The sequence below is a fragment of the Apiospora hydei genome (genome assembly GCF_038363865.1).
Source record: "Apiospora hydei strain CBS 114990 chromosome Unknown utg000006l_segment0_segment0, whole genome shotgun sequence".
Taxonomy (NCBI): domain Eukaryota; kingdom Fungi; phylum Ascomycota; class Sordariomycetes; order Amphisphaeriales; family Apiosporaceae; genus Apiospora; species Apiospora hydei.
In genome coordinates, this window is record NW_027117365.1 from 5,147,116 (window position 1) to 5,162,958 (window position 15,843).

Below are 15,843 nucleotides of genomic sequence, written 5' to 3' on the forward strand. Positions count from 1 at the left end.
ACTCATTGATGGACACGTCGATAGATATCGACTTCGGTATCTGCCTCGATGGCTTCGAGCCACCGGACCCTCTTGCCGAGGGGTTGGAAGCCATCGGGATCGATATAAATCCGTGCGATGACTTTAGTATTGACATCTTCCCTCTCCGAGGTGACATTGAGTTCCACGTGACTGTTGGTTTCATTTTCGCCTTTGAGACCGGGGGGACCGTCCACGCTTGGGACTATCTCAACTTGGGCGAGTGCGAGGGCTATTGCACGGATGACAAACCATATTGCTACGTGGAAAAGGGCAAGTCCTGGTTCACGGGGTTGGACCTCATCATCGACCTGTTCTTCTGGAAAATCCGGGTGTCCATGATCCCTCCCATGACTCCCGAGTGCCCGGGAATCATGAACCCACCGAGTCCCACGCCCCGGCACCTCCCCGCGCCCGGCCAGGAGCTGTCGGCGTACTATGCCAACTGGAACATCTGGACGGTCAATAAAAGCAAGTTCCAGCCCCTCCCGAACACGGAGGTGTCCAAGATCGACTCGATCAACTACGCTTTCGCCACCGTGTCGTACTACTATGACCCGGCCAACTCCAACACATGGGGCTTCTTTGCCGACTTCACGGACGTGTGGGGGACATTTCCCTGCGGCCGGACAACGTCAACACCACCTGCCTAGCTGTGCCGCAGGAGAACCTCTGCTCCGACAGTTCAGGACAGAAGTGGCTCGCGCTGGCGCCCTGGATCGGGTACGCGGGCGGCCAGCAATGCCCCGTCCTCAACTGCACCAATTCCCAGGGAGGGAACGCGGCCGGGCGGGCCAGCCCCTGCCGGACTCTGCTCGATGTCAGCCAGCTCCCGCTTGTGAACGGGCAGCGCAGCTTCTGCGGGCAGATGATGTACGTCCTGCACGACCTGAAGGCGGTCAACCCCAAGCTCAAGGCCTTGCTCAGCATCGGGGGCTGGTACGACTCGGCCTACTTCGCCTACGCCACGTCGCCCGGCCAGGGCATGAACTCGTTCCTGGACTCGGTCAACAACTTCATCGCCTACTTCGGGTGGGACGGCGTCGACATCGACTACGAGTACCCGGGCTGGATCCACGGCGCCCAGGTGCCCCCACCCATCCCGGACCGTAGCCAGCTCTGGCTGAACGACGCGCAGCTGAACTGGACCAAGACCCACAAGCCCGACGACCTCATGCACACGCAGGCCGACCTGACGAACCAGTACGCCAACTTCCTGAGCGCGCTGCGGGCGCGCATGCCCACCCGGCAAATCTCGGTGGCGGCGCCGGCGGGGCTCGACAAGATCATAGGGAGCCAGGGCAGCGACTATGCCAAGGCCGTCTGCAGCGTGGACGGGGTGATTGTGAACCTCATGACCTACGACATGCACGGCGCCTTTGACAACCCCGGCGGCATGACGGCGCACCAGGCGCCCGTCCGCAACATGACGTGGTACCAGGCCCGGGGGGCCGGCTACAACATCTCCACCGCCGTGGCGCACTACAAGAAGAACTGCGGCTCCCACAGCGTGCGCCTGGGCATCCCCTTCTACGGCCGCGTCTACACGGGCGTGGCGGCCGGGTCGACCTGCGGCCTGGGCCAGAACTTCACGGGCGGCCTCGTCGACGCGGCGGGCGCCGCGGTCCTGCCGTCGTACGACGACATCATGAACCCCGGCAACGGCTACGCCGTCTACCACGACCCCACGAACTACTACGCCGCCTACGCCCTCGGCCCGTCGGGCAACTTCGTCTCCTTCGAGGACAAGGTCTCGCTCGCCTCCAAGCTCAACTACACCATCGGCAAGACCGGCATGGCCGGCGCCTTCTACTGGCTCTCCGGCAACGACGGCCACGCCGACCTCGTCGAGACCGTCTACTACGCGCTGCAGAACAAGTCATCGCCGGTCATGAACGGCACGTTTTGCAGCGGTCCGGTGAATGTGACGACGTCCTCTTCCTATTCCTCCTCCTCCTCTTCTTCTTCCATTATTCCGCTCACGTCGTCGTCAACGACGACGACGACGACGTCTTCTTCGAGCACCACCATGTCCATTCGAAGCAGCACGTCGGCGACTCCGAGCTCGTCTCCCAGTGTCGTGGCGCAGTGGGGCAAGTGCGGAGGCAACGGCTACACGGGGCCGACCCAATGTGCTCCCCCGGCTACTTGTGTTTACCAAACTGAGTGTGAGTGCCAAAGTCCCGAGCGGCGTTTACGAAGATTTGCATCTTGCTAACCTAATGCCCAGGGTACTCGCAATGTCAATGATTAAAAGGTGCTTTGTAACAGGTACGGGGAGGAGTCGATCAATGGGCAATAGTTAGAGGAGTATTGATTATGATTTGAGGGCGACGAAGGTGTTGATTATGATAATGATGGTGTCTTTTTGGTTCTGTTTCTATGCCATGTTTTATTTCAAAGGGGCTCTCTTGGCGTTGGATCGAGAACAAATAGATATAGAAAAGAGAAAAGAGTTGAGGAGCACGACTAAAAGACGGCCAGTACCGATATTCAAGTTGAGCAGCATGGACGACCCAGCAACCCAGTCCAAGGCTAAATTGTGAACCGCCATGTGGCAGGAGGTCTCTGGGTGGCATTTCGATGACCAGTATATCGCGCTGTTGATAACGCATTAGCCCAAACTGCACAAACACCATGAATTGCTATCGTATCTGGATATATATGGTTCATTTTTGAGCGGCGCCCGGGCTGTACTGCATAGGAGAGCGGATACCCCAGGTGCCCAGCTGTGGCTTCTCGTAGCAGTACCCTTTCGGTTCTCAGTAGGAACTCTGATAGGTTTCAAAAGGATGGGATTGGCGCTGTACGAAGTATCCATGGCTGCTGACTCCCAGGTAACAAACGGGCTTCATGTAAAACACCGGCGACCTAGTGACCCAGTAAGTAAAGATCTATGTGCTCATCTCAATGAGGCTACGAGACAGCTGTCAGCTTCACCGCGTCAAACTCGCGCAGTTTGCTCTCCGTTTCTGTTAGGCCGAATTGGTTATTGTATCGAAACTGAAGAAAAAGCAAATACATCCATGGAGTTACCATTGTTTGTCGTGATAAGCACTTGGTGCATCGTAGCACCAAATGCTAACAGGCAACACATAAAGACAGAATACTGGCAACATCCCATAATATTTCCACTGTATCATCATACATGTTCTCAAATAATCCGTAGCCAACTAGAGAATCACGTCCTTACAGCTTCTTGAACTCAAAGAGTGTCGTGCCATGCATCCGTCGAACCAGCGCATTTCCATCCTCACTGACGATATACAACTTGAGTGAATGCATCCAAAACAGACTCAGTAGCTGAAATCCTCCCTTGGGATGTGGCCGCCACATAATGTATTCCCACTCATTCAATCCCCACGCTGTGGCTCGTGGTATGTCTCCGCCGTCGTGTCCGAAGTAGCGACCGGACTGGGGATTCTGGAAGCCGAAATGGTTGTTGGCCTCGACGCATAACCATCGGGAGTGGGCGGGGCTTGTCGATGCTTCGGATGGATTCCCGAGGGCGATTCCGCCATCTCTGTTGCGAACGATGGGCCTGCCGCTTGCTTGCTCGATTATCAAATAGGTGTTTCCGGGCCATGGCACGGCTGGGAAACAGCACCCGTCCCACACTTCGTCGCCAACAATGGTTGGCGGACAGGAGTGGTCACAACCACTAGAGAGAACTGAGGTTGATGGTGTAGGGATCGTGTCGCAATCGACTGTTGATGGACAGGAGTGGTCACAACCACTGGAGAGAACGGAGGTGGGTGGTGTAAAGATCGTGTCGCCACTGACTGTCGTTGAGAAGGTGTCTGAAACGTCATCACGCTCCATTTTAGGGGTTATCTCAGGCTGATCAGAAGGCGCTTGTCTTGTATAGCGGTGGATGAAAACTCCAAGGAGGAGGACAAGGAATAGTAGAAGCTTGAGGCGAAAGGGGAAGGTTGGGGTTCGGTTGGAGGGGCGGAGGACTGACATTGTAGGTCAGTACTGAAGCAGCTGCAATGACCGCCAGATGGTTATTTTAGAGAAGAAGAAAAAAGCTTCGGGGCAATTGCCTTTGATAAGGGCGAAATCTGCGGGAAAGGAAAACAAACGGTCAGTGGTAGGCCTCCAGCATCAAATCAAACGCGCAGCCCCCCTGAACGGCCTCCCGCATTAGTTCAGAGCAAACGCAGATCGTTTGCCTCACAATTTCCGCCAAGTCTGCCTCTGATCTAGAGATAGATTCCGAAGAATGAGATTAACACAGTGGTCGCTAACGTCTAGAATGCTCAAGTGGGTGGTGATGTTTTTCCATTTTGTACTTCGCATTCTAACAACTCAGATCTTCTTGAACTCGAAGAGTGTGGTCCCATGCATCCGTCTGACCAGGCTCTTCCCATCGTCGCCAACGACGAACAGCTTCATGCAATTGGACCAATAGGGGCTCAAGAGCTGATACCCTCCCTTCGGATGGGGCCTCGCAACAATAAACTCCCACCCTTTAAGCGCCGTCGCCGCAGCATGCATGCGCTCTTTTCCGTCATGGCCCAGGTAGCAGCCAGTATAGGGGGTTTGGAAGCCGAAATGGTTGTTGCTCTCCACACATAGCCACTGGATATTTGGACCAGGCGCGTATGTCTTGTAGCCGGACCCGAGAATGATCTCGCCATCGACGCGGCGGATGATGGGTCGGCCGGTGCCTCTCTCGACTATTGTGTACGTGTTTCCTGGCCACGGCACAGCGGGGACGTACGGGCCATCCCAAGCATCGTCACCGTGCATACTTGGTGGGGAGGAGTGGTCGTGGATATCGTCGTCGTCGTTCGCGGAAGTGGCCGGGGTAAAATGGGCAGTCGGCGACGATGTGGTAGAGGCGGCGTCTCGCGCCGTGTCGAATCCCATATCGGGTGACAAGTATTGCTGCTCTCCTGAAAAGGGGTTGACGACTTTCTGTTCCGTCAGGGCGAAGGGCTTTTGAGGGGTAAGTTGGAAGGTGTGGGTTCAAGAAAAAGAGAGCTGCGGGGGTCGGAAGTTGAGCAATTACTACTGGTAGGCCTCCTGCATGGCCTCAAATGCGCAGTGACCCGACCACCTGGATGGCCTCCGGCATTAGCGTAAATTCCATACGCGGCCAGATCACATGAGTACTGTGTCCAGACATCTTAGTTCATATGCTCGAGATACCAAGTTTCCATGAAATCGTCAACGCAGCGCCGAGTGGTATTGTTGCCGATCCCAGGTCTTGCAACGGACGGCGGCAGGTGCAAACAGTTGCTCGAGTGATCACCTCATCCCGTGATGGGGGAGGCATGAACTTAAACTCTCTGTTGATGGACAACGAGCGCCTTTCGGGTTTCGACGACCAACACCGTCATCAAGCCCGTCATGATCAAGTCCATCCGCGCATGTGCGCTGGCACCGTCACAGGTCAATAAGGGGTAATTGTCACCCCTTCCGCGGAAGCGAACTTCTGCTAGGATGGTTGGTCCGGTGCCGGGAATAACCAAGCCACGGCTGTCTAATGGTGACGGCTTGACTGCCTGTCCATGTAATATACACAGGTTAGCTTTTGGATTAGGTAAGAGAGTAACCGTAGGACCTTTGGAAACATTACCTTAACGACACCTTGGTCGGATCTACAATCGAAGCCGGTCCATTTGTACACAGTGTAGTATATTTCCGTCGTATCAGAATGGCGTCCACTGGCCCATTTCAGCCGGTACGATTTGCGAGGCACAGTCGTAGTCGCTTGATCGGACCACCATAGTTCCATCTTGTGGCCCAGGTCCCTCCCCCGGTCCGATTCATCGAGCGCCCGTATCCGCAACGCCCGCTCGCCCAGAGGCTCCCTCAACATGGGTGTCCTGTCCAGGTGTAAGCTCGAGACCTTCCAGGTGCCGGACCGGTCCAGGAGGTTCAGGCCCGGCTCAATGTCGGACACGCCGACGGCGTGCCAGTCTCTAGTGACTGGGTGCCAGCGCTTGATTTGCAGCTCGTTGGGCTCGACGGGGCAGCGGACCGATGGGAGCGATGCGAGGGAGTACAGCGGTTGGCGCAGCGCGGGTCCGAAATGGAAGCGCTCGGCAACGGGCTCGATGTGGTTTTGTGTGAACCGAAATAGGGTGAGAACAAGACGCGATGGCGGTGGTGTTGTTGTTGAAGCCGTAGGGCTGTCACTGGTGGTCGGTGTTTCGATGACGGGAAATGAGGTCGTCCGGGGAATTGCAGGCTGAGAAACGGCCGGTACGTCAGATGAGGTGCTATCGGCTACGAATTCTCTGTATGGCGGGAGTGTGCTTTCACCGTTTCCTTGGCGCGTATAAGCGGGCGGCGGTAGCTCTATTGGTAATACTTCGCTGTAGGGAGGAGGATCCTCCATCGCTTCAAGCCCCGCCAAACCTGGATTGGGAAGTGCAGCACGAGCATCTGGCAAAGTGTAGCCGCAGGAAGGGGGTACATCCCTTCTACTCGATCCCGGTTCCGCTCCCTGCTGCAGATGGGCCACATCAACATAGAGCAACTCGGCAGCTGTGAAGAAGTAGAGAAGGTCTTGGGTGTCAGATGTGGTCGATTCACCAGAAGGAGAAGACGGTGTATGGAGTAGTTGCCGACGATTGAGCGAGCTACTTTCCGCCGGTCTAGTAGTGATGGGTGCCTCGTAGGTTCCGGTAGGTAACACGGTGTGATCCACTGAAGGGGACCCTATTGCTTGGTATGGCATTTCTCTCCTTGGTCTCGATCAATGATTGGAAACGTCTTCTAGAATGCTTCTAGCTAGACGGTTGGAAATTGTCTGGGGTTCTCATGGATAAATACTTGGGTTGTTTCAAATTTAAGCCCCAGAGGAAGCAGCGTGTTGCTCACAGCTCTCGGCGGTCCAAACAACGGATGCAATAAGCTTCGGTCAACCCATGGTCTGGTATTCGAGCACGTGGGTCGTTCTTGCCTATCTTCCGTATCGAAGCCAGACAGCTTGGCCTCAACCAAAAATCCTCAAAAGTAGATAGTCGACGACGAAACCTTAAAGGGCAATAAAAGGCGCAACAGAGCATCGATAAAACGGAGAAACGCAACGACCGGCATACACCAACCTATGATACAAAATATAGTCTGTCATAACGCATCTCTCCACCGTTGTACCCGGCTTGCGCTCCACCGAGTAACACGCAAACATCATATACCTTTCTTTCTTCGTACCTCGGTCTTGATTACATCACCGTCAGAGGTTCTCAAGCTACTCTAATTGAGTTCATCTTCTTAACCATAACGACAGAAGTTATTTCATCGTTCGGATATTGCACAAGAATAAAGAGCCATGGCGGCATCCGGAGCTAAGCTCATCGACGCCAGCGGACAAGACGGCCGACCGGCTCTCGAGTTCACCGACACATTGAGTCAAGCCGCTTGCGGCAACCACGGGAGACACGGCCGGTCTGCTGGTAGCCCAAAAAGAGGTGCACCGGGGTCTTACATAACAGTTCGGCTAGCGTGCTGTCCAAACCAGCCCTCGGATGTCCAAGTCTTTGGGCGGCATTCGGCCGACTACTGGAGCATAGCAAGGGACGAGACGCTGCTACTCAGAGCCGATGGCGGCAATGGTGGCGCCGGTGGCCGTGGCCAGCATGGCCAAGACGGCGGTCCCGGCAGGAATGGGCGTGATGCCACCAGTTGGAACAAAGGTGAAAACGGCGGAAATGGTGGCAACGGAGGAAAGTACGTATTCACCGTTTGGGGTTTATTCCGTCTGACCCTTCCTGCTCCGGTTTCTGTTTTTTCCTGTTCTGGGCTCGATCACGTCGTACTGACAATGAAAATCACAGTGGTGGTTTTGGCTCAAGCGGTGCGAATGGAGGCCCAGGAGGTAATATCGTTGTGACGGTGGATACGGACGATACCGATCTACTGTTACCCCTGGATTTCAGTGTAAGAGGAGGCAGCGGAGGAGAGAGCGGTGTACATGGATTGCCTGGCAAGGGTGGCAAGGGTGGCCGGGGAGGTCTTTCCCATTACAAGTCCGTTGACCCCTTTCCGCCTGTGGCTCTGGTCGTTCTGTTACTGACAAGTTGAACAGTCCCAGTACCGCTATAACACACAGTGGAGGGCTTCCGGGGAGGCCTGGCCGGGAGGGGCACCGACCGTCCACATACCTAAGCGCAGGCAGCCGTGGCGTTGATGGTGGAGTCCAGATCAAGGTCAATCGTGGACCCAATGCCTCTAGCACGTATCCGGGCGTCTATAAGCTTGAAGTCGTCAGATTCAACATCACGGACGAGAACGGCGACGGCATCAACGAGCCGGGCGAGCACGTAATCGTGCACGACCTGGTTGTCAGGAACGTGGGCCTTATGCCCTCCCCCGCCACCCGGTCCGTCCACGTCTTGATCCAGGGCACCCAATATCTCGAGCCGGTGTCTTCGCAGCCCCTGCAGCTGCCCTTCGGCATCCGCCCGGGCCAGGAGGTCGAGGTACCGGGGTTGCTACGAGCCTTGGTCCGACATCGAGGCTATGGTGAACCGGCGGGCGAGCTAGCAGGCGGCGTCAATGACTGGGTACAGTTGGTCGGGGTGTTCCACGAGCGTCTCAATAGGCCGATCCCGGGATTCTGTGGTCTGAAGACGCCCATTCGCATATGCTACCCTCTGGTGCTCGACCCGCCCATCTTCCTTCGAAGCGTGGCGAAAGGCGACCGCGTCCGTTTTCGATGGCTGCTCCACAACAAGTCCCGGAAGGCATACGGATTCAACACTGACCGGCCCTGTGCCACGGCGTTTAGCGAAACGCGAGTCGGTGATGAGGAGGCACGGATCCTCCTGTCTGACATATCTCAAGGCTTTGATCAGATCGACGAGATACCGCCTTTGTCATCTATGACCATTGACCAGGAGTTTACCGTCGACGACATGGTTGAAGACTTCACCAACGTATATCTGAGCGTTCAGCTTCATCTAAGTGATCCGCAGACAAGGTCGACGATGCGAACGGTGCAGGAGCACCATATGCCGGTCCAGATCTCCTGTCCCTATCAACGGACAGATAATTCGGAATACCTTCTTGTCGTCAACAGCCGTACACCCAACTATGCCATTCGCCAGTCGCTGGGATTCCTGCGGCATCGCCTGCACATGGGGGTAGATGTCTTCAACCTGAGCGTCTACGGCTCGTACATTGTCCGGGGCTCGGATGAGTCGGTCTTGAGTCAGTACTCGGGCAAGAGTATCATCCTATTTGGTAATGCGTATGAACACCCGGGGGCCGGTTGCATGAGGCCGTGGGATCTCCTCGATCCATGGGCTGCGACGGCGCTGCTGAAAAGCGGAACGACGCTGCATTTCGCCAACGTGTTGAAGGCTGATTTGCCTGATCTCCAATCCTGGACTGAGGGAGTGGTTTTCCCTGCCCACAGGTTCAGTTTAGGAGCCGAACGCTACTCTTTCTGCGCCAGGGATGCCAAGACTCTTGCTACGGATCTTCAACGGGAGAATGTGAGCCCGCTAGCAAGCGCAAAGGGCATTTATGAGCTCCCAGTAACACAGTCTCCCTGAACGTCTTTGGAAGTCTCGAATCGACGCTGAACCGCCGGGCCAAGACGATTGCCAAAGAGATGGCCCAGAACCTGCCGCTCCGAAGATTCGTCGCAGCGCCCGACTCCGTCGCTTTCGGTGGTGAAGCACCCAGGCAGAAGAAGGGTCGAGTTCTGGTCGTGGAGGGCGTTCCGAGGAACGCAAAGATGACAGCCACGACTGAGCCGTTCCAGGAGTTTCTCCCCGGCGCTCAGCAGACGGGGAGCCTGTCTGATCACGATGCATTTCTCTTGGTCTCATCTCTTCCATTCAATAGGAGGGTTCGCATGTTTTGGGATATGATACACCGTGCGTCGTCGCCCCCATCGAAAGCTGGCGCCGATCGTCACCCTAGCCTGGACAGAAAGACCCTCCACGCGGTTACCATGTCCCTGCAATTCGACCTTTGCAACGAGATCTACTGGATCACGGCGGGTGACGACCAAATGCCGCTCACGGGTTGCTTCTTCGACTTGGCGCCTCGAGGTGGCGTGCCCCCTGTCCAGCAAGTGGAGGAGGCGCAGCTCCTGGTCCTGGCTCTGGGCACCATCCACGCCGTCGCCAACCCGCTGTCCCCGTGGAAGTCCGTCCAGGCCACCTTCGCGTCCCTCAGCCACAACATCCAACTGAAACCGCGCATCAACGACCGCATCTTTGGCGCCGTCCAGCGGATCTGTGCCCCGGGCATCGCCGGCACCGTCAAGAGCCACGTGCTGGCGCGCAGTGAACAGGTCAAGCGGGGCATTCGATCACAGCCGAAGAAGGGTGGTCTGCACAAATCGTACGCTGGGTTTGGATATAAGGAACTCGGGTTGCTCACCAACGATACCAGTGGCTGGACCGACCTCTTGGCTCATGGAGAGACGAATCTGGCGCTGACTAGTCAGGAAGCCCAGGATCGGGCTCACTCCTATCGTGGTCGGAAGGAGGTTTGGGCTTCTCGCCACGAGTCGTCGCGTCGGCTTATTGAATCTATGGTGAATACCTGATGACTGATTGGACACATCTGAACAATTATCTTAGCTGAGGTTGATAGAGAAATCCCAGAATAACAATGTAGTTACTTACAGCAGTAGGGCCTCGCTGGTGTTCAAACTTTGCCGGTGCGAACCCCCTAGACACTAATATACTCCACTGTGATGAATCATAGTGGTTCACCATGGTTCATTAGCTTGGCGCCACTAGCCCAGGTATCCGGCCTCATAAGAACGACGACAGCCCTCAATGGATCCCCAGGTATAACCTGACAAGAAAATACCATCTCGACACGTTCCAGCGACATTAGTACGTGCCGCCAACTCACAATGTCGGAAAACCACGCCACTGTCTTCGGCGCATCCGGCCTCATCGGCTGGGCCATGGTCGACCAGCTGCTGGCCGCCTATCCGGCGCCTGGCACCTTTTCCAGCGTCACCGCCGTGGCGAACCGCCCCATCGATCTCGCCGAGGCCCACTGGCCGGAGCCCGCTGCTGATCGACCGGATCTCCGTCTCGTCTCTGGGGTCGATCTCCGGGGCGATGCGGGCGCGCTTGCAGATACGCTCAGGCAGCAGGTGCCGAATGCCGACAAGATAACACACACCTTCTATTTCGGTGAGATGCAATACCCATTTAGATGAGGATTGGTGGTGTGACGAAGAATGACGTTCTGACGACGGAATCAATGCTGTCTAGTCTTTACATCAGTGGGTCACGACCTCGAGGAAGAGGTCGCCATCAACAAGAAGATGCTCGAGAATGTGGTCGACGCAGTGTCCTCTCTGACTCAGAACTTGAAATTCGTCGTTTTCCCTGGCGGCACACGTGTAAGACCCCCTGTCAGAACCCATGCTACATGGGTAGTATGCTAATATTCATTGATTACAGGGATACGGCATCTACGTTCCCGGCGGGACATTCTCTGCGCCACTTACGGAAGATATGGTGAATAATCTGCCTGCAGATTACGCAAAGACGGTGGCCTATCCCCAGTTCAGGAAGGTGTTGACCGACGCCTGCAAGGGCAAGAGCTGGACATGGTGTGAGATCTGCCCCGATGCTATCGTAAGTCGGCCCTGCATAATGTACGAGAAAACCCCCATGATCCTGACTAATGTCTCAAAAAGATCGGGTTTGCCCCGAACGGTTCCCAGTTTAGCCTTGCTCTCCACTGGGCGCAATATCTCTCGTTGTACGCCTACAGCCACGGGATAGGCCCCCGCACACAGGGTGGACAAGGCACTGATAAGGAGTCTAAATCGGTAGAGGTCCCTTTTCCTGGAGTCAGTGCAGGCTACGAATCGCTCTGCTCCCCCGTCTCCGCGAGCACCATTGCCCGCTTTGCAATTTATGCGGGCCAGAACCCGGAACGCTGCGGCGACGGGAGGCTGTTTAACATCGCGGACGCAGATGCGCCGACCAAGATGCACGACTTGTGGCCCCGTCTGGCGGCGTGGTTCGGGCTCGTGGGTACCGGGCCTGAGGCCAGATCAGACACAGATCTGCTGCCCAGCGAGTACGTTGAACGGTATCAGGGTGTGTTCTCAGAGCACGGCCTGGATAAGGCTGTCAAGGGAGGCGTGGGCGCGGGCAGGAAGCAGCTGGATAGTGTCGGCTCTTGGTTGACCTTTGATCGGCAGCTTTCGCTGGACAAGTTGAGGGAAGCTGGGTTCGAGGAAAGGAGAGATCCCATTGTGGGGTGGCTTGAGGCATTCGAGATGTTCCGAAAGGCTGGACTAATACTGTAATATGCTCACATGTCAAACTAATGCGATCTATTCCAAACTGAAATACATATCCATGGGTAAGGCAATCTATGCAGCTTTTCATAGTCTATTAGCAATGCCGCAACCTCCCTCTTACACCGCAGCGTCTTCATATGCCTCTTCACTCCCAACCTTGTCCTTCTCAGCGGCCGGTTCTCCCACGTTTGACACAGTCAAGGGTCGGTATTTCTCCTCGTCGATCGAAGCGAGAGTTGAGACCGTCTTCTTGGGCGCAAGACCGTACAGTTCCTGGAAGCTCATAATCATCGGCCGCCAGCGGTCGGGGTCGATCCGGTTGCTGTGGCCGGGCAAGCGCAGTTCGTCCTGGACATGGGTCCGGATGACTTTGACCTCGATGGCCAGTATGAACCCCTTTCGGTCTGGCATGTCCTGCATCAACTCCGTAGTGCCCGCCAGCTCGGCCTCCATCTGCACGGGACACTCGGCGATGCGAGGGGGTTGGACCAGGTCGGACGGGTGCGGCGTCAAGCCGGACCGGGTGAATTTGTCCTTGCAGTGTTCGTAGCCGAGTGCTTGCTTTACCGGAGGGATGACAGGGCTGCCGGTCGTTTTGGCGATGGCGTTGATGTAGGATCCCATGTCGTCGCTTGGGAGGTTGAGGACACACTGCTTGGTGCGCAGGAGGTTGATGGTGGTTTGCGACGCGGCGGCCAGGCCCAGGACGCATCGGTGGCCGAGCCACCAGGCCGAGGAGATGGGCGCGATATTGGCGGTCCCATCGTCGTTCTCGGTGGTTATCAGGACGACAGGGGTGCCCCAATACATGATGGCGGGTGTTATGACCGAGTGCATGGCTGAAGATGGTTGGCTTGAAAAAGGAGAAGAGGGTTTGATAAGTTGCTCGAGGAAATAGAGGTATTGTTGGTGTGTGTGCTATGCGTTCTTATATATACAAATATCCAGCCTCTGAAGTCCAACACCATTGCCAAGGAAGTGACCAATCAGAGCCTGCGTCACAAGGACCACGGCGGCCCATTGGCTAGTTGCAAGGTAAGGCTTCAGTTTTAGCCTTTGCTGTTGTTGTAGCCAATCAGCAACCGAGGACAAGAGACTTGGCGGGTAGGCTTGGCTTGGCGTCGATCTTGATTGGCCACTTCTCTAGCAAGACGACGGCTGGATTCCTGCAAATCGCCCTCGGGTCTTCTCCGACTCCTTCGTGCTTACTTCTCCCACCAATCTGATGCTTTCCCTCATCATCAACCCATATACCCTGATCAATATCTCTGGATATCAACAGCAGCAGATCGTCAATCCGCATTTCCATCCTCTGTCAGATCCTGGACATTATGCCGTACCCGTTCTTCCCCAACGACAGCGCGCGGTGGAACGCGGTCCAGCGCAAGGACGTCCTCGCCGACGGCGTCTTCCTCTACGCCGTGCGCACAACCAAGATCTACTGCCGGCCCGTGTGCAAGGCGCGGCTCGCACGACGAGCCAATGTGGACTTCTATGACACAGCCCAAGAAGCTGAGCGGGCAGGATATCGCCCCTGCAAACGGTGCAAGCCCGACTCGGCCGGGCGGATGCCGGAAAACAGGTCCGTCCGGCGGGTGCGGGCCATGATGGAACACGAGTTGCCAGCGCCTATTGTCGGTGCCAGTGCCAGTACCAGTGCCGGGGCCCATGTTACACTACCGCCTGTCAACCTGGGATGCTTGGAGCAGATGGCGAAGCAGGCTGGGCTTTCGAGGTGGCACTTCCACCGCACTTTCAAGGAAGTCACCAACATGACGCCCATGAGGTATTTGCGGCAAAAGAGCGATAGCACGCCATCCTACTCTGCAATGGGCACGGAAGAACCATTGTTGATCGCGGAAAGTTACGGAGTGGCTGGAGAAACGGCAGTGGCTCCGGAGCTAGGGAGTCTGGCGGTCCAGTCGACCGAGGAGGAACTTGCTGCAACCATGTCACTGCCACTTTGCGTACCGGGCTTGGAGCACTCTGAAATCGGCACGTCGATGCCGGAAGATGTGTACTTTGACTTTGACAAGTTCATTACGGATATTGACAATAGCTTCCATGGTCCGCTGTTCTCATTCTAAAATGTCCCGTTTCGATAAAGTAATAACAACACCCTTTCAAAGACCGTCCTGTTTCTCGATGCTAGTCATTTCCACCACCATGTCCTTGGCGAAGTCTCGTGTTCGTGAACTGACCAGCTTGGACTGCGTAACCCAGGTAGCTCGCTCCTTCCAGAACTTCCAGCGGCTGTAGCTAAACCCTGCGCTTCCCTGCCATAGACTATCCTGCCTCTTGGGAAGGCCCAAGTCAGCCTCGCAGTTCCATATGACCAACCCGGCGTATTTCATCCATTGCGCCGCAATCGGGACATTGACGTTCAAAAGGACGAGATCATCCTTTTTGAGGGTTGACGGGTCCTCGGGGCCTCTCTCCAGAGCAGTGTGCATGTCCATCTCGACCCAGCGAAGGAACTCATCTCGGGGTATGAGTTGGGCCGAAAGGAGTTTCGCGATGAAAGCTATGACGCAAACAATCTCCTCGGAGTGCTGGTCTTCGGGCCGGTTGTAGATTTGGTCCCAGCCCTCCACCAGAAAGGGCAGTTCGGACCATTTGACAGCCGCCTCGTCTCGGATTACGAGGTCAGGCAAGCGGTGGACCGAGTCAAGCAAGCCGACGAGCTGTGCTACTGTAAGCGAGGAGTAACAATAACGAGAGAAAGTGGTATGCATGCCTTCTCGTGGTGCTCTGGATACTTCCTGGCTACATTCTCGACCAGCTTCCACATTCCGGGCAAGTATCCTGTGGCCACGGTGGGGATACGAGCCGCGGTACAGTCGGCGGTGAAACGACGGGCGGCTTCATCGTACTCCAAGGAGTCGAGTAGCAAGGCAGAAATAGCATTCGCTCTTGGCTCTTTGGTTAGCGAACCCGTACGGAGAGGTGGATACGGTAAAGGATTACATACTGGTTCTTTAAAGGACCCCATGGGCTAGCTACTTGCCTATCCAGAAAGGCGTTGATGTTTTGGGCCATGTTGGCACAACGAACAAAGATAACCAGAAACGAAGAGCAAAAGCTGTGCGGGGGTTTATTATGTGGTGCATCGCGTGGGCAGGGCGCGATTCTTTAAGTCTCCCACTTTAAAGGGGGTATATTATAATATAATAGTAACCGTATATAAAAATTATACGTAAAAATATTATAAAATAATAATTTATAACGTTATAATAATTATAATTTATTTAAAAAGGTTATTTTTATATTTTAATTTTATAAATTAAATTAATAGAGTTTTTTAATTAATTTATAAATACTTTAACGTGGTTTACTAGTAAACGGGATGTATTATATACCGGGATACTTTTTTAACCGATTATACTTTTTAAACTTTAATACGTCTTAATTTTATAATTATAATACCTAATCTTTTATTAAAGAACGGATCGATTTAATGATTTAAGCGACGCGAAACCCCGTAAAGTATATTAATTAAAAAGTTATTACAAAAGCCTTTAATGTCTTATAAATTTCTTTAAATTACCGACTTTATAGCTAAACTTTATAAC

General features: G+C 54.9%; 10 protein-coding genes across 10 annotated transcripts; 5 read left to right on the top strand and 5 right to left on the bottom strand.

The window, feature by feature from the left end:
* Window positions 1-8: 8 nt before the first annotated feature.
* PG997_008886 (glycoside hydrolase family 18 protein) lies at window positions 9-2,236 on the top strand (the record flags this gene model as incomplete). The annotated part of the gene is made up of 2 exons (XM_066813201.1): window positions 9-620; window positions 686-2,236. The coding sequence occupies 2 exons, from the start codon at window positions 9-11 to the stop codon at window positions 2,234-2,236; spliced, it is 2,163 nt and encodes a 720-aa protein (XP_066668543.1).
* A 971-nt stretch (window positions 2,237-3,207) lies between these two features.
* PG997_008887 (uncharacterized protein) lies at window positions 3,208-3,984 on the bottom strand (the record flags this gene model as incomplete). The annotated part of the gene is made up of 1 exon (XM_066813202.1): window positions 3,208-3,984. The coding sequence occupies one exon, from the start codon at window positions 3,982-3,984 to the stop codon at window positions 3,208-3,210; it is 777 nt and encodes a 258-aa protein (XP_066668544.1).
* A 345-nt stretch (window positions 3,985-4,329) lies between these two features.
* On the bottom strand, window positions 4,330-4,893 carry PG997_008888 (uncharacterized protein; the record flags this gene model as incomplete). Its single annotated transcript, XM_066813203.1, has 1 exon — window positions 4,330-4,893. The coding sequence occupies one exon, from the start codon at window positions 4,891-4,893 to the stop codon at window positions 4,330-4,332; it is 564 nt and encodes a 187-aa protein (XP_066668545.1).
* Window positions 4,894-5,509: 616 nt separating this feature from the next.
* Window positions 5,510-6,370, bottom strand: PG997_008889 (uncharacterized protein; the record flags this gene model as incomplete). The annotated part of the gene is made up of 1 exon (XM_066813204.1): window positions 5,510-6,370. The coding sequence occupies one exon, from the start codon at window positions 6,368-6,370 to the stop codon at window positions 5,510-5,512; it is 861 nt and encodes a 286-aa protein (XP_066668546.1).
* Window positions 6,371-7,306: 936 nt separating this feature from the next.
* PG997_008890 (uncharacterized protein) lies at window positions 7,307-9,533 on the top strand (the record flags this gene model as incomplete). The annotated part of the gene is made up of 2 exons (XM_066813205.1): window positions 7,307-7,704; window positions 8,063-9,533. The coding sequence occupies 2 exons, from the start codon at window positions 7,307-7,309 to the stop codon at window positions 9,531-9,533; spliced, it is 1,869 nt and encodes a 622-aa protein (XP_066668547.1).
* Window positions 9,534-9,592: 59 nt separating this feature from the next.
* On the top strand, window positions 9,593-10,540 carry PG997_008891 (uncharacterized protein; the record flags this gene model as incomplete). Its single annotated transcript, XM_066813206.1, has 1 exon — window positions 9,593-10,540. One exon carries the CDS (start codon window positions 9,593-9,595, stop codon window positions 10,538-10,540), a length of 948 nt encoding a protein of 315 aa, XP_066668548.1.
* Window positions 10,541-10,855: 315 nt separating this feature from the next.
* Window positions 10,856-12,277, top strand: PG997_008892 (uncharacterized protein; the record flags this gene model as incomplete). The annotated part of the gene is made up of 4 exons (XM_066813207.1): window positions 10,856-11,144; window positions 11,226-11,356; window positions 11,418-11,594; window positions 11,657-12,277. The coding sequence occupies 4 exons, from the start codon at window positions 10,856-10,858 to the stop codon at window positions 12,275-12,277; spliced, it is 1,218 nt and encodes a 405-aa protein (XP_066668549.1).
* Window positions 12,278-12,388: 111 nt separating this feature from the next.
* Window positions 12,389-13,108, bottom strand: PG997_008893 (uncharacterized protein; the record flags this gene model as incomplete). Its single annotated transcript, XM_066813208.1, has 1 exon — window positions 12,389-13,108. The coding sequence occupies one exon, from the start codon at window positions 13,106-13,108 to the stop codon at window positions 12,389-12,391; it is 720 nt and encodes a 239-aa protein (XP_066668550.1).
* A 494-nt stretch (window positions 13,109-13,602) lies between these two features.
* Window positions 13,603-14,358, top strand: PG997_008894 (uncharacterized protein; the record flags this gene model as incomplete). The annotated part of the gene is made up of 1 exon (XM_066813209.1): window positions 13,603-14,358. One exon carries the CDS (start codon window positions 13,603-13,605, stop codon window positions 14,356-14,358), a length of 756 nt encoding a protein of 251 aa, XP_066668551.1.
* A 36-nt stretch (window positions 14,359-14,394) lies between these two features.
* On the bottom strand, window positions 14,395-15,006 carry PG997_008895 (uncharacterized protein; the record flags this gene model as incomplete). The annotated part of the gene is made up of 1 exon (XM_066813210.1): window positions 14,395-15,006. One exon carries the CDS (start codon window positions 15,004-15,006, stop codon window positions 14,395-14,397), a length of 612 nt encoding a protein of 203 aa, XP_066668552.1.
* Between the last annotated feature and the right edge of the window lie 837 nt (window positions 15,007-15,843).